Source organism: Gopherus evgoodei, chromosome 4 (genome assembly GCF_007399415.2).
Source record: "Gopherus evgoodei ecotype Sinaloan lineage chromosome 4, rGopEvg1_v1.p, whole genome shotgun sequence".
NCBI classification, from domain to species: Eukaryota; Metazoa; Chordata; order Testudines; family Testudinidae; genus Gopherus; species Gopherus evgoodei.
The window spans coordinates 134,890,692-134,913,592 of NC_044325.1; the positions used below are offsets into that span (position 1 = coordinate 134,890,692).

The 22,901-nt window shown below is 46.2% G+C and overlaps 1 protein-coding gene across 1 annotated transcript in view; it reads right to left on the bottom strand.

Moving 5' to 3' along the window:
• Window positions 1-22,901, bottom strand: part of PKP1 (plakophilin 1) — a 54,134-nt gene that overhangs the window by 6,896 nt on the left and 24,337 nt on the right. The window contains exons 4-11 of the mRNA XM_030561191.1: window positions 18,228-18,372; window positions 16,758-16,965; window positions 15,227-15,404; window positions 11,638-11,752; window positions 10,919-11,074; window positions 10,397-10,573; window positions 5,066-5,219; window positions 4,165-4,351 (exon numbers count right to left, since the gene is read on the bottom strand). Coding sequence (XP_030417051.1) covers window positions 4,165-4,351; window positions 5,066-5,219; window positions 10,397-10,573; window positions 10,919-11,074; window positions 11,638-11,752; window positions 15,227-15,404; window positions 16,758-16,965; window positions 18,228-18,372 — 1,320 coding nt within the window. The remainder of the gene's footprint in view (window positions 1-4,164; window positions 4,352-5,065; window positions 5,220-10,396; window positions 10,574-10,918; window positions 11,075-11,637; window positions 11,753-15,226; window positions 15,405-16,757; window positions 16,966-18,227; window positions 18,373-22,901) is intronic.

Consider the following 22,901-nt stretch of genomic DNA (forward strand, 5'->3'; position numbering starts at 1 on the left):
AGCATGATTTTATTTGGGGTTTTTTATGCTATATCTACTTTTTGCCTTGTGCAATACAGTAAGTTTGTGTAATGACACTAACACTTTGTTATGAAGAGAGACAGTAATTCTGGGCTAGGAAGCGTTGGAAGTGGTGTTCCGTTTGTTCGCCTTGGTGAAAAAAAAAATAAAAAGGAACCCGCTCGCTACAATATTGACCTCTCATGGTTTGGCAAATTCTCTGGTTCGGCACAGTCAGGTCCCAAGGGTGCCGGACCTGTACTTGTACCAACCCTGAAATCCATACTCAGCAAAAATTAATGCGAGTTTGTCCAAGTAACAACTTTGTGAACAAGACTCAGGCCTTCAGGCATTTGCTTCAGGTCTTCCTAAGATTTTGGAACATTTCAGACCCAGAACTGGATCCAAACTTCGCTGCTGGCTCTGATCGTTATAACAGATCCAATATAAACCCTGACCACCCCAGACTTTCAGAGAGTTCTGACACAGTTCATACTCTGCAACTTGGCCCCAGCTCTAGCCAAAACCTGGACAATGAAGCACTAGAAAGCAACTCATGCAGGGGCATGGTCAGTTCTAGGTGTGACGCAGCTGTGTGCACATGGCCACGCAAATAGCAGCAGCAGCTGCTGGTCAGACTATGTGAAATAAGTCAACTGACCATTGGTAAAAACTGATCCAAACACTTTAAAACAGGTATGAAAATTACAGGCAATGATTTCTGCTGAGAGAGAAGGTCAGTTAATACTAGGGCCAATGTTTAAAGTGGATGGATTTTTGACTCTAGAAATCTTTCGGCCTGTGACAAACTAGAGGCTCTACCCAGCTAATCCCCAAAGGAATGCTGCAAACCTGTAGCAGATTAAGGGTCTGATCCAATTCCTAATGAATCTTTCCATTGACTAATGGAAAGCTAGACTTGTCCTTATTCACCAGAGGTTGCAACAGTCTCTGGGAGGTGGGAGATCCCTGTTCCGGTCCCTGCGCAGATGAGAGATTGGAACTGGGATCTCCTACAGCTTGGGCAGGTAGCCAGCCATAGGGGATGGAAGAGTGATTTGCATTTTATTGAAAGGGCCCAGAGAGGGTGGATCCCTGTTCAAAATCCTTCCCCTCAGCAGGCACAGAGGGGAATTGACCAAGGAGATCCAGAATTCTAGGTGAGCGCCCTAACCACTATACTATAAACAGGGCCAGCTCCAGGCCCCAGCGAAAGAAGCAGGTGCTTCGTGCGGCCAATACAAAAGGATGGCACTCCATCCACTACAGGGGTGACACGTCCGGGTCTTCGGCGGCAAGTCCCTCTCTTCCTCTTTGAGCTGCTGCCAAAGTGCCACTGAAGAGGAAGAGAGGGAGCGAAGGACCCGCCACTGAAGAATGGAGTGGTGTGATTGAGCTACCACCGAAGTGCTGCCGATTGGCCTTGTTTTTTCCCCCGCCACTTGTGGCGGCAGAAAACCTGGAGCCGGCCCTGACTATAGAGGGATTCACATGCTTAGCAGCTGTTTGGTCCAATCAATGGTTAATTAGAATGGAACAGCTTCAACAGGACAGCCTGCGAGCGCTTGCTGTTTAAATCACTTCTCCTCAGGCCCAAACAAGACTTGAACTCAATTCTCTACCACCCTAGGGACTTACCCCAGCAAATGGACTACAGAGGACTTCTAAGGCTTAGGCCCAATTAATAGTTAATTAAAGTGGAACAGTGTCAACAGAAAAGCCAGGGCAGCTCCTTGTTCAAGTCCTTTCAAGGCAGTAGGTAGCTGGAGGACTCAAGCCCCCACCCTACTATATTATAGAAGGCTGTTTACAGCTGTTTTTTCCCCAATTCATATTTAATTAAAGAAGACTAGCTTCAGCAGGTAAGACAGAAGGAAAATGCTGTTTAAATCTCTTCTTCTCATCTGGAACAGAGAAGAATTGAGTCAGGGTCACCACCATTTCAGATGAGTCCTTAACCACTTGGCTACAGAGGATGTCCTGTTGTTGTGTCTGGCTTTGGCCCAATTAATAGTTAATTAAAGTGGAACAGCTTCAGCAGAAGAGACCAAGGGAGCCCCACCTCAGCATACGTCTAAGGCCAGCAGTTGGGACATTCTCTTGCAATGTAGGAGAGCATTGCTTAAATCCCATCTCAACAAACAGCAGGTGACTGAGCCAAACCCTCCCAGAGTCTAGGTGAGCATCCAAAACACTGGACTAAAGAGTGATTCTTAGGCTCTCTGTGGCCCAATTAATTGCTAATTATTTCATTAAAGTGAAACCACTTCAAGAAGAGATGGAGACAACCTACACTAGAGAACCCCTGGGGTCAGGGATCAGGGCACTCACCTGAAAGAAGGTAGATCCCTGTTCCCACCCCTTCCCATCAAGCACAAGGGGAAATGAAGCAGGGTCCCCACATCCCAGCTAAGGACCTAAGCCACTGAGGTAAGGGTTAGACAGGAGACAGCCACCTACTTCCCCATGTCCCTGGCTGTGCTCTGTGGGGCTGGGCAGGTACTTGACAATCTCCCACAAAATGGTGTAGGCACCTACGTCACCTTACTGTGGATCACAAGCAGAGATAGGGACCAAACTCTGTGACCGGCTGGGCTTAACATGGCTCCCCACTCCCTCGGCACCTCCCCCAGTGGCTGGCATATGTGGCTCCCTGCCTAGCATGCTGGCTTTTGTGGATCCCTTCTGAGGTGCCTGCCTCTCCCCATTCACTGATGAGGGAGCCTAAGCACCTAACTCAGACTTAGGGGGTCCCATTGTTCTTCCAGTGGTTTTCTAGGCATCTAAAAGTGAGAGCTGGTAACACGGCGTATTGCTGCACCTAAGTCCCTTTGTGCTGAGACAGTGGAAAGCTAAGACTGGATCTACTTGGCCTGTATTACAGGCAAGCAGCTCGGCGACTACGGGGACTGAGAATGGACTTGACTCAGGCAAAAAGCCCTGAGCCCAAAGAGGGGTGGTTGGGTTCATACCACAGACACACCGCTCAGTGTGGGCCTGCTTTGTGAGTGCCACAAGCACGGAGATCATTGGGGAATGTGGAATAGGCCCCATCAGTGCGTGCAAAGTTTCACCCCCAAAACCAGGGTGGAGAATTGAGAACAAGCAGTCTCACTGCATGCCCTAGACACAGAGCCCTGAGCCAGGGGTGTCCAAATGGGGGTGTGAGAGGCATTCTGGAGCTCCCCTTTCCCCCCATGCTCCTACGGGGGGAGGGGGAGGGCAGGGTGAGAAGAGCACTATACAAGCTCTAGCAAGTAATGGTGCAATGATTGGGTGCTGCTCATGAAGTCTGCCCGCCCATTCTGCACCTCCTGTCGCTTTTCCCTGTGTGCCTTCTCCACAGCTCCAAATGCTTCTCTGAATGTCTGAGCTTTCTCCAAGACAAGGCTCATTTCATCTTCTGGGAGAACCTCATTGCTCCTGCAGGTGCCAAGTGCCAGCGAGTTCAAATAATTCTCTGCCTCATTTATGAGTTTGTGGATTCTACTGCCATGGTTATATGCTTTCCTCAGATCCTGGCTGATGACTGAAGCACCAAGTGAATAGTGCACTGAACTGTGACTCCGGAGACCTGAGTTTGATTCCCGACTCTAGCATTGGCCTGCAGGTTGACCTTGCCTCAGTTTCCCCACCTGTAAAATTAGGATAATGATCCTGGCTTTCTTTGTCAAGCACTTTCTATGATTATCATTAACAACAACAATAATGCTGTGAACCCAGAGCTATAGCACCTGATTGAATAAGAGGTAGATGGGATTCATAACAACATCACTAATATTTAGGGCTGGGATTTTCAAAGGAAATTAGGTGCCCAAATTCATAGATTCATAGACTTTAAGGTCAGAAGGGACCATTATGATCATCTAGTCTGACCTCCTGCACAAGGTAGATGTAGAGGGGTCCTCCTTGAGAAGTTAGCACTTCCCATTTGTCACCACAAGATGGTATCTGAGATTCAGCTGTAATCTCTCATAACAAACCTCAGGGGCTTCTCAGCCCCTACAGTGAGATAGTACCTGGTGACCGCTGGGACTGTCACTAAACAGCATTGCATCAGGGATACAGTTGTTCCGGGCCCCATGGGCACGTGCACAAGTTGGCTGCATAGTCTCTTAATGTGCTTGCACGTGGCTTCCCAGCCTCCTCCTCGCCATCACTCACCCATTTCGGCACAGGTTTACTACATTATTTAGCATGCTGCTCGTCAAGTAAGGTTTGGCCATCTGCGGGTTGGACATGATTAGGTTCCGCATTGTGTAGCAAGCAGATGACATAATATCTCCAAAGTTGCTGTTGTTCCCGGACTGGAAGGCCAGGAGACGGGACACATCTGGAAGCACCTGGGGAGCTAAAGAGGAGGAATATTCCAATCAGGGCTGAAATAAAAACCAGTGCAGATCAATAAGATACCTGAGTAAATACTGTGTAACAGAAGGGCTGCAGAATCAGGCCCTAAATGAGGCATTAATAATCACACAATAGCCGCTATGGCCTAGATCTCAAAGGTATCTATGTGCCTAACTCAGCAGGAGTTACACACCTAAATACCTTTGAGGATCTGGCCCTATTTGATCTAAGCAATAATGATGAACATGGCTTAGTGTCACAAGCGGTGAAGTTCGGGAAACCGTATACACCACCCGAAGAAGCCAAGTCCAACGCAACCAGGGGAAACACTCCCTCTCCCAAAAAGAGGCCCAGAGAAACCAGCTGTTCTATCTTATCCATGAAGCATGCCAGGGATCAAGTGAGAAGCCCACTAATGGGGTGAGGTAGCATTTGTTAATCAGACTGCGCACTACTCCAAAAGACATCAGCTGAGGGTTCCTCATGGTGGCTATAGGTCAGGACAAATAGTATCTCTTGGCCAGCATCACAGCCCTGATGCTCACCAGCCATGGGGAGGGGATGCATGATATCAGTGCATTGGTTTGGTGACTCTATATCCGGTGGTGATGCTTGGCATAGTTCAGCTGATGGGTTTACAACAGATGGTGGGCTTGTGAAAGAAGGGGAGAGGCTAGACAACCCCTCGGAAATGGTCTTTATGGAAGCTCCTTACCCATGGTTTTGTGAAGAATAGGATGCCGAGACATGTTGCTCAACAAGGAAGCCCCAGATCGGACAACTTCACTGTTACTGGATTGGAGGAGCCGTGCTATACGAGGCAACCCCTTCTCCTTTAAGCCAATCAGCTGGCTCATTGCATTGGACATCTAGGGGACAAATTAGAATTTGTTAGTGACAGCCAACCCATGCAGGCCAGGTGTTGTCTATACAGCATTTCTGGTTATACACATTATAGACAGGAAAGTATAGCTAGGTAATACAAGAATCATCAATTTCATACTTCATTCTTCTGTAGCCTCTTGGATCCAAATCCTCAAAGTATTTAGGTGCCTAACTCCCATTTATTTCAATGAGAATTAGATGCCTAAACACCTTTGAGGATCTGAGTCTCTCCTATGCATCCCTTTCAGTCCATGAACAACTTATATTAGGGCTGGAGAGTCAGTCTCACCTCAGCCTGCTTGGCCGGGGTGGGGAACAAGCTGATGAGGTTTATGAGTTAAATCCTATCAGCATTAATCAGAGGGTTTTGAGTTTCATGCACAAACTGCCCCTCTCCTGCCACCCCTAACACCCCAGGAGGAACAAACCACTTCTTGTACAGCTAAATGATACTTTTAAAAAGACAGGCGCTTTCATGAAGTTCTGTCCTTGTTTACACCGGTGTGAATCCATTGGCTTGATGCATGCCCAGCAACTCCGAAAATCAGTCCATTTAGTTAGGTGCCTATATACGGACACAGGAGCCTTGTTTTTTTAATTCTTGACCTCAGAGACCAACAATGAACAAGCTGCTAAACAATTTTATGATGTTGCCAGACAGCTGCATTCTCTCTTCCAATAAGGGCATGTCTTATTAGCACAGGATCTTTTCTCCTTTCGGGTAATCAGCTGCAGTGCTAACATCAGTGCATTCTACTGGGTTGAGATGACAGACAGCTTGATTACCCTCCCTGATTGCAGAACAGACGTGCTGTGTTACCTATTGGTGCTAACAGGATTGAGGTAAGTATCAGGACACTGAGGAGAGAACAGATCCACTAGTCTGTAACCAAAAGGGCTAAAGGATTCCATTTTGCAAACCACCTGCATGTAGAAATCTGTCGTCTTCAAGGGAAGATCTGTCTGAGGAAAGCTTGTAGGATAAGCGTTTGCAAATTTCCTTTGCAAGTTTCCCCCTTGCAATGTTGAGCTCATTAAAATTCACATTTGCACATGAAAAGATATTCCCATGGAAAAAAAATCACATACGTCCATATCATTTATGTGCTGCCTTTTATGCTCTGCAGTTCATCTCATGGCAAACCTGCACTACTCTAGGAAAATTGGGGAGGGCAAACAGAGATCAATATAAGGAAACATGCTGGAAATCTTAGTTGAAAGGAAAACGGATCTAACACACAAGGCATTGTATGTCCCAGATTTCAGCCAAAAGACTCAGCTTAACAAAATGAAGTTTATTAATTTCATACAAATACCACATTTCAACAAATCTCTATAGAAGAGACCTGGAACCTTCATGGCAGGAAATCTGAGTATGGTGATTGTTCTGGTAACAGAATGCTGAACAGTGCAACACAGTTTAGCATTCCATTCCATCTCCTCCTTAAAGTTCTACATTCCTACCATTCATAAAACTCTACCTTCCAGAGTCAGTAACTCATCTCACCAAACTTCCTTTTCCTTTGGCCATGTCTACATCTAAAATTTTGCAGCGCTGGTTGTTACAGCTGTATTAGTACAGCTGTATAGGGCCAGCGCTGCAGAGTGGCCACACTTACAGCAACCAGCGCTGCAAGTGGTGTTAGATGTGGCCACACTGCAGCGCTGTTGGGCGGCTTCAAGGGGGGTTCGGGGAATGCGAGAGCAAACCGGGAAAGGAGACCAGCTTCGCCGCGGTTTGCTCTCGCGTTCCCAGAACCACCCTGCAAACCGCAGGGAAGGAGACCTGCTTGCTCGGGGGTTCGAGGAACGAGAGAGCAAACCGGGAAAGGAGACCAGCTTCGCTGCGGTTTGCTCTCGCGTTCCCCGAACCACCCTGCAAACCGCAGGGAAGGAGACCTGCTTGTTCGTGGAACGCGAGAGCAAACCGGGGAAGGAGACCAGCTTCGCCGCGGTTTGCTCTCGCGTTCCCCGAACCACCCTGCAAACCGCAGGGAAGGAGACCTGCTTGCTCGGGGGTTCGGGGAACGAGAGAGCAAACCGGGAAAGGAGACCAGCTTCGCCGCGGTTTGCTCTCGCGTTCCCCGAACCACCCTGCAAACCGCAGGGAAGGAGACCTGCTTGCTCGGGGGTTCGGGGAACGAGAGAGCAAACCGGGAAAGGAGACCAGCTTCGCCGCAGTTTGCTCTCGCGTTCCCGGAACCACCCAGCAAACCTCAGGAAAGGAGACCTGCTTGTTCGGGGAACGCGAGAGCAAGCCGGGGAAGGAGACCAGCTTGATTACCAGAGGCTTCCTCAGGTATGCTGGGATATCTGCTTATTCCACGGAGGTCAAGAAAAGCGCTGGTAAGTGTCTATACTTGATTACCAGTGCTGGATCACCAGCGCTGGATCCTCTACACCAGAGACAAAACGGGAGTATGGCCAGCACTGCAAACAGGGAGTTGCAGCGCTGGTGGTGCCCTGCAGATGTGTACACCTCCTAAGTTGCAGCGCTGTAACTCCCTCACCAGCGCTGCAACTTTCTGATATAGACAAGCCCTTTGTTGACAAGTTTTTTCCTAAGCTACATAACCAATCCCAGCGCAAGCCTGGGATTTTCAAAGGTGTCTAAGGGAATTAGACACCCAGCTCTAAAGGAAGAGAAAAAATCGTTTTGGGAAGGATTCTGAAAATTGGCTATATTTTGAATTGGAAATCCTCTGCAAAGGAAAATTCTGAAGAAAAAAAGGGGTTTCAGGGTAGTAGAAATGTTCATTTCCACAAAACCATTTCTCCTCAATGCCTACTTTTATAATAGTTAGTATAATCTAGTGCTTTTAAAAACTGAAACAAAACGTCATTTCAAAATGAAAAATCAAAACGTTTTGTTCCAAAAAACATCAAACCAGATGTTTCAACATTGTTTTGGAAGCAAACCACAAAAATAAAGAACTGCCAAAGTTCTAGTGAAATCAACCTGATGTCATGAAGCATTTTGATTTAGGCAGAGCTGCATATTTCAGTGGCATGTGGTTCCGTCAAAGTTTCCCAAACCAGCTCTACCCAACTCCCATTGAAAGTCAAATTCCCTATGCCCCTTTGAGGATCCTCACCCTACTGACAAAAGGGATAATTTTCTCAGATTTGAAAGAAATTAAAGCTTTTCATGTCCAAAGACTGAGCAAATCAAGGCTGGCAGTGAAGTGTCATCCTTTCACCCGCTAGACATGCAGCAGAAGACTTCCCCTGAGGCATCATCAGGTGGCCTTTGGGTGGGATGCCATAACATATGACACATCTCTGTGCTGTGTGCGCATGGGACCCCAGTAATGAGTAAATGCTGAGAGAATGTGGAATCAGTCAATGCTACACTCGGCTGATGAGGCAACTCATGGAGTCGGACACCATCAGGTGGTCAAGGGACATCTACATAGAACACATCACTGGACGTCAGCAATATCGGGGGGATGAGCTGGAGCACCGATGAGAAGCACAGTCAGGAAAGTAACAAATACTTTCCTTGTGGACTGTATTTTCTAAATGGATAACCTACCTACTTCTCAATTACTGAGGGACAATCTCCATTCATTGATATATTTTGGTTTCCACAATCAAATCTCTGTACAACTTTTCATGAGTGATGTACCTGAGTATTCGGATTCTAATATCTAAACTGTATTGTTAAATCTATTCACTTAAATTTGGGTTGTTGTTGATTATGTACTCTATGTATCATATGACTTTTAAAAATCTAACTTTGTATTTGTGGATAATCTAAGCACTATACCCAAATGTACAAACACTCTTTTTCTAACCTATGTATTACCATATATACTCGTTCATAAGTCAAATTTTTTTGGTAAAAAGGGAAACATCAGAGAAGAGAGTCAGCTTATGAACGGGTATAGAGAGGGAGAGGTGGGATGCGCTCCCCCCCAACAGAGGGGGCAAGGAGAGACAGCACAGCCAGCAGAGCCAGAAGAGAAGAGGCGGGGCCACAGTCTCTCTGCTTCTGGTCAGGCTGCTCTCCCCTCAGCCTCCGAAGCAGCTGCAGCTCCAGGGATGGCAGGCTGTGGCCATGCTGCTCGGTCCCAGCCCCTCCAGAGCAGGCTGTGGCCGTGCTGCCTGGTCCGTCGGAGCACGCTGTGGCCGCACCGCCCAGCCTGCCGGAGCAGCTCCAGCCAGGCCAGAGACATCCTCCCCGGCCCGCCCCAGCTAAGGTGGGAAAGGATGGAATGGGGAGAGTGTGGGGATCCCGGGCTAGGGGTGGGACAGGGAGTGGTCACATGGGGAGGGGTCATGTGGGGAGGTCCTGGGTTAGGGCTGGAGTCATGTGGGGAGTGGCCATAGGGGTTACTCCACTGACTCCCAGCTTCTCCCCCACAAAAATTTTCCCCACCAGTTGCTGTTTCAGCCCGTCAAGGTAAGCAGCTGGTGCACCGGGACACTTTGTTTACTTAAGTTTACCTCCGTGCCTGTGGTCGGTAGAGGTAAACAAACCATTCTGGCCCACCAGCGGCTTATCTTGATGGCCCAGGAGCCAAAGTTTGCCAACCCCTGAATTATAGGGTCAGCTTATGAATGGGTCATAAAAAAACTTTCCATTTTTACTTATCCATCTTGGGGGAGTCGGCTTATAAATGAACCATTATCTACCTAGCCATCTCACTCAAATTAAAATCAACAACGTTTAGGCAAGAACAAGACCATATATTCACCATGCCCATCCCCTATTTTGCATACAGACAGACAGTGTCTTAGGCCCAATCCTTCCTACTCTGGCACATAGACCTCAAAAGACAACACAACCAGGGTACTTCTGCTGGGTGAAGGCCACAAAGAGTGTGTGCTGTGCAGCTATGTCCATCGTTGCTAGCGGGGAGGAAGGTTTGAGGTGTCAGCCTTAGCCAGCGGAGTGTTGAGGGTGTGTCCTGCGGATCCGTGGACTAAATTCCCAGTGCACTCTGTGTCGAATGTGTGCGGGTAATGGCAGTAGAGTTTAATGCTGTAGTAGAAACCGTGGAGCAATTCTACCGGTGCTCTGCAGTTTAGAAGAGGTGTCTGTCCCCCTGCAGAGCCCATTGTGCTGTGTGTGTGTGTGTGTGTGTGTGTGTGTGTGTGTGTGTGAGAGAGAGAGAGAGAGAGAGAGAGAGAGAGAGAAGAGCAGAAGAGCGCTCACCAGTCCTCTGCTTGCAGTGAGGTTCTGCAGGGCTCCAGCACAGGCCTCGAGGGTGGCATCTTTCTTGCTCTGGTCCATCAGGTTCAGGTATGTGCGGATGGCATCAGAATGGTAGAGCCAGCTGGGCCCTCTGGGTTTGTAATCCTCATCGGGAATGGGTAGAACATACTCATCGTTCTAAGGGGAAGTAAAAGATTGACATCCAGGAGCCTGGCATTTTCTACATGAATCACACTTTGTTATCCTTGGTGGCTTGGGCAGTCGATCATGTATAAATATCTGCATGCACCCGTGCACCTATTGCATACAGACGACACATCTAGTGTGGTCTGGCATATGCTGCCAGCCTCTCAACTCGCCCAGATGTACCAACTGGAGGACACGTGACCCCTGTGTAACTCCTCAGACCCCCTTTCTGGCCCTGATAATGCAGAGGCAGGGCAGCTCTTCACTCGAACCCAGTGACTGGGGCTGAGTGAACGGTGCATTTTGCAAGCACTTGGAATCAGGAGCACGTCTTACCTCCAGCTTCCCACTTCTGTTGTTGAAGCAGCCTGTGAGGGTCTTGTCCACATAGGCATTCCTGGCCACATGGTTGAGCTGGGTGTATTTATTGGGCACCTCGGCATCCAGGCGGTAGGACAGATTGTGCAGGATACAGATGCAGTTTTCCACGGACTGAAATCAGCCCACAGAAAACAACAACAGTTTTACTGTCAGACAGGAACATGGAACAGTATGCACATTGTAACAATATTTAGTGACAATCAATGACGTTTTGCGGTATAAGGTAGATAAACCCTGCTGCCGGAACATAAATATAATGCACCAAACTCTGAGGTCCTTACTCTGATTTTACTTACGGCTCGTCTACATGGGGGCATTCCAGAAAGTTAATCTGAATTAACTTTTAAAGACGATTAGTTAAATGACATTAAATTCCTTTGTGGACACTCTTATTTGGAGTCAGAGTAGCCTTAATCTGATTTAGTTTAATTCACTTCCAATTCACTTCTAAATCAGAGCCAGATTTTCAGAAGCGTTCAGCACTCAGCAGCGACCATTGTGACATGTAGGCCATAATTTTCAAAAGAGCTTTGAATCCATTTGCGCACCAAACTCAATAGCCGGACTATCAAAAGAGCTGTGCAGGTTCAGTGCTCAGGGTGAACTACTAGGAGGCTAGGGCTAGGCACAGGCTGATGAACTGTGTGTAAGTGAGAAGCTCATATGTCTAGTACCTTGTCATCAGGCCGGCTGGCAGCCACACAATTCTGGGTATAAGTCATGACTGAGTCAATCAGGCCAGGGTAGTTTCTCATGGTGTGACGTCCAGCATCTGCAGAACTCAGGTTTCTGAAGGAAGACATTTTATAAAATGTAGGGAGATAAAGCAAGACAGATAAGCAGCTCCATTAGCTGGATATTTTCCATCAGCCACTGAGCTCCACACATAACTCTGTTTGAATTCAACCCGCTTGGAAGGATTGCCTTTATAGGGTGAAATTCACCTCTCTGCTGGAGGACGGAACAAGGCCAATGCACCACCTAAGTCCCACTTCTACTGTGACAATGAAAGTGGGACCTAGCTGGTGTGTAGGCCTTTTCATGTTACTCTCCAGAGGGGTGAATTTCATCCATGGAGATTTTCCTTTTAGGGTAAGTCCAGAGGGAAGATATCCCCTTAGAGAGAACAATCTTACCAGTACAATTTTTCCTTAGAGACAATGCATGTACAGTGAGGACATGCAAGATATCTGCTTAGAGTTATTTCCAGAGAGAGGGTTGAAAAATGAGTAGCTAGAGATTGCCATAGAGAACCAGGAGCACACCTTCAACTGGCGTAGGTCAGTGTAGCATCATTACCACACAGCTCTTTCTAAACAAGCACATTTATTCTTAAGATGAAAGCGCTACAGAGAAAACATATTAAATCAATACAACAACTTACATGCATAGTAATAAGCTTACCAGAGATCACCCCGAATTCCAACAGGGGCTTGGGCTGGTGACCAGTCCTTCAAACCTCACAGAAGGTTTTCTGTGGTTATCAGTTCATAACACCTTTTTCTTAGAACAAGAACCCCCACGTCTCTCTGAGTCCCTCCTTTCTACTGTTTGGGCCTCTGATCTTGTCCTCATGTGACAGGTGACCACCATGACCAGCACACAAATGTCCCCTCCTCAAAGCGAAGCTTCAAAAAGTACATTGTTTAAAAGTTTCCTTTGAAGCTCCTAACATTTCCCAGGGTTTACATGAGTCATGTCTCTCTCCTAGAGACACTACATACGATCTCACAACAATACGAACTCCTAAAATACTTTAACTGAATTCAGTAAGGTTTAGCTTAATCCAATAAGGCTTGTCTGGGATATTTCATGAATTTGTCATCTCTCTCACACAGGGGACACCAGGTTTTAAGAAAAAGGGGCAAAACTTAGATTGAAGTGATGATGGTCTCACTGCGCTATACTCTGGATAAGGTGTCGGCTAAGACAGCAGAGTTTTAGCAGCGGCATGAAATGATCTTGTTTCAATGAACCAGTAGCTCACAAATGAGTGATTTGCAATAGCTCGCAGACACCTGCCAGCCAGAAACTCTTAAGAAACCTGAGTGGCTAGGCTTTTGTCAATGATCAGATATTATTACAGACTCATTTTAGGCCCAAACTGACCTCAAATTTGGCATTATCTCCGTGGCATTGCTATGCATTATGGGCACAAGAAATGACAAACCAGTGCACAGAAGACTGCCCCTGCCCCCAAATGGCTATTTTCTCAGTATCCCCTGATGCTGCCATTTCTCCATTAACATGTATCCGCATATCTGAGCTCCAGTGCCTTTAGAGGGATGGAGCAGATGACAGCCCTGCTTACAAGAACCATCCTGCTGCGTAACTGCAGGGAAAGTTCTCCTCCAAGAGAGGGATAAAGGCAGTAGTGCACTGTCCTTCAGAAGTGATTTCTAGCCTCAAAAGGCTGAGACCTCGGGGGGCTGATAGTGACAGGCAGAGAAATCTGCAGGCCCTGCTGCAGTCTGCTTAGTCAGTTTCACAAGAGAGTGCAGCTCCCATTAGCTAGTGTGTCTGGTAAGGGCGCGGTCTGTTGCTACACTCCCTAAGGCAGAGCTTCAGTTCGTTAAAGTACCTAATTATACAGTTTTTTCATCTCCCTACTGAGTTGTTCCCAACATGATGGCGGAGCTGGAGGCTGGAAGAAGAAATTGCAAGTCAGGACGAAGATCTTCATGCTAAGAAGTTCTCTGACTTTTCCAAGAAAGAAATAAAACCATCCCATGCCCATATATGGGCCTCTCACTTTGACACTGACACTTATATTGGGATGGGCCAACACCCAGTGACTGTAACAGGAATGAAAGGATCTAGTATAAAAAAAGAAAATCAGCTGGAATTTGCTGGCAAGAGATAGTCATTAGAGCTGGATCGAAAATGTGGAGGTTTAGTCCCACGCAGAAAATTTTGACTTTTCATCAAATAATGGAAAACAATTTTTGTTTTCGTTTTTTGGCAATCAAAATTTAAAAAAATTCAGCTGAAACCTGAAAAATTTTGGCCCAAACCCACCGACCTCATCCCCCACCCCAAATTCCTTGTTTTGGCTAAAAATTTTCAAAAAGTTTTCTAATGAAAAATCAAAACTTTTCAAGTGAACAAGACGCTTTCTGTGAAAATGTTGTATCTTATCAAAAACCCAATTTTCTTTTGAAAAACGAGTTCAATGGAAAATGTTCATCTAGCACTAGATACCATGAAAACTTTATGAATAGGCTTTGCAGAATTTCACTTGTAACTTTTTAAAATCATGAACAGTGTGGAGAAAGTGACTAGGGAAGTGTTATTTACCCATTCACATAACACAAGAGCCAGGGGTCACCCAATGACATTAATAGGCAGCAGGTTTAAAAAAAACATAAGGAGATACTTCTTCACAACACAGAGTCGGTCTGTGGAACTCGTTGCCAGAGGATGTTGTGAAGGTCGAAAGTATAGCTGGGTTCCAAAGAGAACTAGGTAAGTTCATGGAGGATAGTCCATCAATGGCTATTAGCCAAGATAGAGAGAGACAAGTCCATGCTCTAGGTGTCCCTAAACCTCCGACTGCCAGAAGCTGGGAGTGAACAACGGGAGATGGATCACTTGACAATTGCCCTGTTTTGTTTATTCCCTCTGGGGCATCTGGCACTGACCACTGTAGGAAGACAAGATACTGGACTAGATGGACCATTGGTCTGGCCCAGTATGGCCATTCTTACGTTCTTATAATTTTGATGGATAATATCAATCATGCTTATTTTAAGCATTGTTTTTTATCAATTTAAATGTTCGCAGTTGCAGGAAATTTTGGGAGATCAGACAATAATTAATGACAATAGATGCTGAGATTCAAAAAGTTAAAGGTTTATAACTTAAAATACAAATTGTGAACATCACATGTCAAAATATACAAAGTAAATATTCTTAAATCAAACTCTAAAAAGTTCTCAAGAGGCATTTTTCTTACTTTGTTTGTCTGTAAATAGAGATTATTATTGATTGAAATATTTTTCATCAGTTTGGGTGTGTATGGTGAAATCAACGTTTACTGACATTTACCAATAAAAATCTAATCCTTCCAAGTCTATTTATGAAGGAGCGTTCGGAGGAGGATAGCATTTTTAGCAAAGATGGAAAATCTTACTTTTGTGTCTAACTGCCAGCTGTGTAGATATGGCACCAGTTTTCCCTAATCCATTTTAGACACGTCAACACAAGGGGCCCATTTTAAGCATAGCCACAAAGGGTGTGAGCGATGCTTGTCTGCTGACCTACCTCAAACAGCCTGTGGCATTGAAGAACACCTCAGGGTCAACAATTTCTCTTGTCCTATTACTGACCCCATCAGACCACCCCGAGAAAGGGATGATAACACAATCTGTCAAGACAGGGAGGGCTTCGTGTATCAAATCTTCTTTCAGCTCATCAGTGGAGGACAGGTTCCACAGCAGCCCTAGAAAGAAAATGCAAGACAAACATGACCTCAAGGTCTCGATGCAGTAAAGGCCTGAATCTCCTCTCACTAACATTGAACTAAGGAATAACTCCATGAAAGTTACATCCCTGGAAAACTTGTGCAAAGAAGCAGAGGCTCAAGCTCTAGATCTGCAACTGAGGCATTTGAGACAGCCTCCAGGTTTGGGGAGAGATGCTCTGGTCCAATCTCCCCGTCCAATCCCAGCTCTAACAGAAAAGGGAGTTTCATCTGAAACCAACCAAAATGCCACTCCATGATCAGCCTGTGTGGTGCTGTGTGTACAATTCAAACCAAGCTTCCCAGTACAGACCCAGAATGTCACCTCTTCTACCTAGTCCATGTTATCTTGAGAAGGGTCTTGAACCTAGTTCTCCCATAATGCATTGTATTAGCTCAGTGGTCTCCATCCTTTCCGGGCAACAAAAACCTCTTGTATTTCAGGCTCACTGCCTCCTATTTAACCGTGTGCCCTCTAACCCACCATGGGACTTGGGCATACTCTAAATTCTAGTTTCAGAGTATATACAGTTAAATGGGAGATGGTAGAGGCATCACAGCAGCCTAGGACAGAGGCCCCCTATTACAGTTCAGAATGGAGCCTGGTGTCCCAGCCTCATAGATCATATTTCTGCATACATTTCAGTCTGGGGCAGTGAGGGGACCGAACCATCTATCCAAGGCTCAAGTACACTATAATCAAATACAACTCGGGCTGACCCACTGTTAGCACATGCACTTGATCCCAGTAGAACTCAACTCTTCAGGAAAAGCCTAGGACGCTAAACAAACTGTGCAATACTCTCTGAAATAAACCCCCACATCTCAGCCCCTGTCAGACCAGGAAGGGGAACTAAGTGCCAGAGGATGGGACCCTCCCCTGAGAATGCCCTGGACACAGCTCTCAGATGATCATACGTAGGCCCTGATAGTTCAAAAGCCCTCAATGGTCACAGCTGTGGTGATAAACCTGGTCAGATAGGTGTCATCTCTAAGTCTCAGACCTGATTCATGGGCCAGTGGTTGGGAACCCCTGCCACCGTGTGCAAGAGCCACAAAGCTGATAAATTGGGCAATCCAGGGGCCTGATTCTGCACTGCCTCGCACTTTGTGTTGTCATTTCCATCTGGGGAAAGTGAGTGCAAAGTGTCATGCCGGTCTGGTAGTGTTGTACTTTGCACAGGTGCATATGGCAATGCAAGGTGCCAGGCAGGTGAGACTCAGGCCCCAATGTCTAGGAGCCAGATCCCCAGGCATTATAGGCTGGCGTGAAAGTCAGTGGAGCTATCCTAAGTTATACCAGCTGAGGATCTCTCATTTGCTTGCATGTACCTGTCAGCTGTTTCTGTATTTCAGTGTTCGGAGTTCTCCTCAGGAGGCTCACACACTCCCTTATCCCATTCTGCCGTCGGGTTTCTAACTTGTTGGCAGGATTTCTGAAGACCAGGTTTCTAAGAGCCCCAGCTGCAGCCTGCTGGACATTTTGGTTTGGGCTGCGGAGGAGTTCTATTAGCTTTCCAATTCCACCCAGCCGGTAGACCTGTGAAAGGGGAAGACAGACAAGGATCAGCATCCCATGAAAAGCTCATCTATTTGCTCTGGTGCATTAAAAGACCACGGCAATAGATGTTAACGCAAGAAGACAGCATAGTGTGTACTAAGTGGAACTGAAAAGATACCCTGAGTATTACAGGCTGGCTAGACCCAAAACACCCCATTCTTCACAAGGCAGTCAAACGGGTTGATAGCTGTAGTCAGGAGAGTCTGTGCTGATTGCCTTGATGACTAGGGTATCAGAGTAGTGAGGCAGTGTGTCCTAGTGGACAGAGCACTGGCCTGGGACCAACTGGGTTCTATTCTCGGCTCTGTTATTGACCTGCTTTGCTGTTGGACAAGTCACTTCATGGATCTGTGCCTCAGTTTTTCCTTCTGTAAACATAGGGATAATGAATGATACCTCTTTTTTAAAGCACTCTACGCTGTACCAAGGAAAAGAGCTAGGTATTATTACTAACAGATGTCAGCAATTAAGACTTGCAAGTAATGACCATGGGCCAGATCCTCAGCTGGAGTAAATTAGTGTTTGCTCCCACTGACTTCAGCAGTGCTACACTGATATCCGTCACCTGAGGATACGGCCTCATGAGTCTTATTACTGCAGTGAAAAACTACCTAAAGACAACCTTATAATTGTAATATAACAACATTCCCTTGTGCTTTACCTGCACCCAGAAACCATGGGCCACATTCGGAGGCAACATGTATGTTGGTGTAACACACACTCAGAATCAAGGGGCCAAATTCCAGGCTGATATGTAAGGGGAGGTGGGTGTGAATCTAAGTCTAAGGCAGCCTAGAGTTGATGTAACATACATGTTGATGAGACTGGGGGAAGGTAGCAGCCACACAAGTTTAGACTCTCTGTAGACCAGTTAACTTAATTGGTCTGAGCAATGAATTGGTCCTACTTCTTTAAAGTAACCAGAGCCCCTGTGAAAGGAATTTATTGCTGTGAGCCTAGGGGCTAGCAAAACCACCTGCTCATAAATGAATGAATGAATGAATGAAACTGTCAGCTGGGAAAAAATGCCTTGATATTTGGAAGCCTCACTTAATTAACCTTGGGACACATTTTCAGAAAGTGCTGAGCACCCAGAATTCCAGTTGAAGGCAATAGAAGATAAAGATGTTTGGCACTGCTTGAAAATCAGGCCCCAGATGTCTCACATGGACCTTCTGAAATGAAGGCACCCAGACCCAGAGCCCGCTTTTGAAAATGCAGCTGGAAACAAGTTAGTTTACCTCTTGCTTGGCAGATTCATCTTGGAAGCAGGTGTGCTGGAGATAGTACGCACCCATAGCTTGAGATTTCTCATCCGAGGCGCACAGGAGCTGTATGGCTTTCTGGATGGTCATTGCCACGCTGTCCAACTCATCATTGCATATTCTAAACAAAAAGAAGGGAAAGGAATGGATCAGTCACTACGTGGCAAAGTGCAATATGCTTTAGAGGTTGATGACTTCTTTGAAAGATGCCACCAGATTCAAGCAGTCAACAGCCCCTCAGCCTACTACTGTTAGATCTTATGGGTTTGTTTATCTAGCTAGATGTATCAATATTGCAGTATGGTCCATGCAAAGAGAGCTGCAACCGTCATGAACTCAAGAAATCTGGTGGGCTAAATATTCAGGTTATGACTCAGTTTTTTACCCAGTCCTTACTCCCACTGACATCCATAAAAATGGAATGATGCAGTTTGTTTACAAAAAGAAGGCTGGGAAACTGTGTGTAACCTCTTGTCGATTTCACAATGATAACCATGATCATATGCATCTATTTTAACATTCAGGGTGCTAAATTACAGGCTTGTTTCAAGGAAAGCCATTGTTGTTTGTGGCCATGTTATTGTCAGAAAAAGAGCCTAGAGAGGGAGGTTTGAAGTTGAGTTAAAATGGACACTGACAGTGGAATGATTGCAGATGTCTATAGAATCCCGAGGTGAGTTACAAGAGAGTATAGCCTTGGGGTGGAGGGGATGGAAAGCCTGGGGAAAAAAACCCACCCAGACCTTTGAAAATGCACCTCTCTGCTCTGGAAATGAGGGGCCTGATTATCTCCTGCCTTGCACCTATGCAGAGTGGGTAGAAAGTGCTCCCACTTCACAGTGCTAATGACAACACAAGGTGCAACACCAGGAAAAATCAAGCACTAGCAGTCCAATTGTTTGTTTAATTTTATTTAAAGAATTAACCAACTGCAAGTGGAAAATGGTAGGTCACAGGATGGGTGAGACTAAAATGTTCATGTCTTGCCATGACGTTTTCCCTTGTTTGTGCTCCCATTGACATCAATGGGGTTTTACCATTGACTTCAGTGAGGTCATGATCAGATCCTGTCAGGACATTGTGTCTTTGGGAACTGGATGTTTCTTGGTTTCAGCACATGGACGGAATATCCCTGATGGGAAAATCCAGCAGACTCTTAAAGAGAATTATATCTTTTCTACGGAATTTTTAAATTAACCTATGAAATTCCATATAGTGAGACGATCCTCCATTAAATTCTATTAAACAATCCACAGAAAAGTGTCACTCTCTATCACATTGTATAGACTGTCCAGAGTAACTTCCATGGTACCTTAATGGTTTCATCTCTATTAAGTTCTATAGGGTTTCCCCATAAAGGATAGCCCCTCTTGCTGAGATTTTGTTATTAAGTTAGAAACAAAGTCCAGTCTCATATAAAATGGGGGCAGGAACGGTTGACTTTGAACCTTCAGAACCTCAGAAGATGTTTGCTTTGGGCCATATTTTGGTGAAGGTTCAGGATGGTGTCATTTTATTTAGTCCATTCTGACTATTTCTACCAGGCTGATGGTAGCTTTGGAACTGAAGCCCTCCCTCCACAAACAGAACAGGCACAGCCTGAGCTGTGGCAGAAGTTTCTCCCTCCGCTGTATCCATGCTGACTAGGAGAAGAAAGTTCTATCTCCGGGGATCATTCAATCTTTGGCCATTCTGCTGAGCATACCAGATGATGAGTGTCAGCTGTGGTGGCGGCTCTGATGATGGCATCCAGTTCTAGAAGTTCTCAACACAGGGGCAATTTTTATAGGCAAGTTCCCCATCAGGGTCAGTTTTGCAAGGACAACTCCCCACACAGGCATTTCCCCGGGTGACAAATCTGTCCCCAACCAGAACCATAGAGGAAAATCTCTGTAACCAGGTCCAGTTCCACGTGGAAAGGGTCAGCAACCAGAATCCATTTTCTCCAGGGGAATTCATCCAAGGGAACAACTCCTTGCTCAAGTTAAGTTCTACAACCAGAGCAACTAAGCAGAATGGAAACTTTTCTTCTTTGTTATTGAGAGTCTAGGGGCCCTGGGGACAAAGGAGCAGGGAGGAGCTAGGAAAGCCACTGCTCATTGTTTATTAAAAACATTACAGAGAAGATAATATCCACAAGCCCAATGATTCCTCACATATGACTCAAAACCCCTTGCACTGAGCACCTTTCCACAACCATTAGGAACTCAAATATGGCTCAGAGTATTGTTACTCATCTTTGATCCACCCAAATAATTACTGTTGAAGCTTTGGCACCATAGGCAGCTAGCTAGGCGGATTCCCTTCCATTCTTCATAGATTTATAAATTCCAAGGCCAGATTGGACCACTGTGATCTTCCTGTCTGACCTCCTGTACAACACATGTATTTCCCCAAAATAATACATGCTTTGAACCAGAGCAGATCTTTAAGAAAAACATCCCATCTTGATTAAAAAATTGACAGTGATGGGGAATCCACCACGATGGATTCCCCATCTTTCTAAAAGATCTGCTCTGGGAATTATTTTGGGGGAAGTTCTATGGCTTGTGTCATACAGGAGGTCAGACTGGATGATCATAGTGGCCCCTTCTGGTCTTAGAATCTGTCACTGTTGGCAAGTTGTTTCAATGGTTTGAGAGCTAAAGACCTGAGAGATGAACTCCAATGTGCTATTCACAAGACACTGAAAGGAGGCAGTTTTCTTCCTGTCATGAACGACTGCAGTACGAACCCCCATCAGGCCAACTGTGATGGATGTCATAACAAACAGAGGCATCACTCTACCTTTAGGAAACAGATAAACATTTCAGGCGACTCTGGCCTCTAGTGGACCAGGCTGTGATTACTTCTGCTGACAGTCTGAACTATGATCATTTGCAGAGGCAGTTTACAGCAGGGAAGAATGACTCAGGGCTAGGCTCCACGTTTGGTATTGCCCTATGGTTCCATCAGCCTGGACAGGGAGGATAGATACATTCCCTGCTATTGACCTCTCTTCAGTCTCTCAGTCATCTCCAGAAAGGAGCTATATCAGGCACCACGACCTCCATCAGAGACTAGTCTACAATGCTGGATATAACAGATCAGTGAGGTGTTGCGCTCTAACTTTTAAGAACAATTTATATTGTTGTGGTTACAGCGGCAGTGCACCCAGTGCTTCAGGCACAACCCATGCAGGCCAGGCTAGCACAGTACAGCCCTGGCAGCATTGCCAGGATGTCTTGTGATAGCCACACATGGACAGTGATGAATGTATCAGGCTTTGTACTGGATTCTGGCCAGGCAACAAGTCCAGAGGATCCCATTCAAGTCAACAGCTTTGCTGCCTATTCCATAGCATCCAGTCTGATACCCGTGGCCCTTTCCTTTAGCTCAGGTTTCCAGTGCTCCTCTGTCCATTATTCTCTATACAACTTACGGTCATGCCCACACCTGCTGTCACTTCTGAGGTGCTGAAGCATTTACTCCATGAGATGCTGACCAATGGGGGCAAGTGGTTCACCACATGCCGTTGCCACCGACAGCCACACATTTTGAGGTGTACCCAGCAGATGTATCTTAGCCTGCCAGAGAGGGACTCCGTGTTCTTTGTAAGGACAAAAAGGTGAGTTCTGGTGCCCACAGACCCTCCCTAGCATGAGGACTGCTGGACCTGAGCTGTAGCATGCACTGAATTTTGGAAGGGGAACAGTGTCAGCCATAATGCTGGATGTCCACTGAGATCTTCTTTCAAGATGTGGTTGGCATGTTTGCTTTACCGCCACCATTCAGCTGTAGGCGGAAGAAAGAGGCTATCATGGAGCAGGTATAACTGGCCTAGCTTGGTGGGATCTGAAATGCTAAAGGCGAGAGCCTCTACAACTTCAGCTAAAGGTAGGACTCCCCTAGCTGGTGGCAGAAGTAGTTTCCTGTCCTCTTATGTGTACCAGCTGGAGAGGGACAAAAGATGCCCTTGCTCCTAGCTTGCATTATATACCGCTTGCCCTTCACTAATGGCTCATAGCGTTCACTTTGAATCTAGTGGCACTGGAGTGAAGGGAGCTTTCTCCTAACTGGGCAGAGACACTACAGATCATTGAGCCAACATGGCCAGCAATGAGTGACTGAGTGACACACCATCCGGCTGGAGGAGGAACTGACTGCAAAAAGAGTTCCACTTTTGGAACATGCAAATGGCACTACTTGGGAGCTGACTAGCTGCAACAGCCATTGGAATAAGCACAACAAAAGGCACGTTCTGAGCCCTCAAAGACTCTGAGCTGGGACATGGGGCCCCCAGTGAGTCCCACCATGCCCCAGAGCTTAGAACAAGAATATCACACTTTACACCCAGGTGAAGGGGGAAGCAGAGGTGAGCGAAGAGGTGATTGTCTGCTGTGAGTTAAACAAGCTGAAGATTTTATTCACATAACCACTGAGTCTGCCTAATAACTTCAAAGCAAACTGTCCAGCCAGAACCTGCTGTATGGGGGGGGGGGAAGCTACAGGTCTTCAAGGGGGAAAATTCTCAAACCAGACTAAGTTCTACAAGCAAATCTGAACAAGTTCTACAAGGGGTCAACTTTCCCAACAGAACCAGTTCTACAAAGCAGGGGAAAACCCACAACAAGGTTTTGTTTTACAAGAACAACAATTCCAAAATCCAAA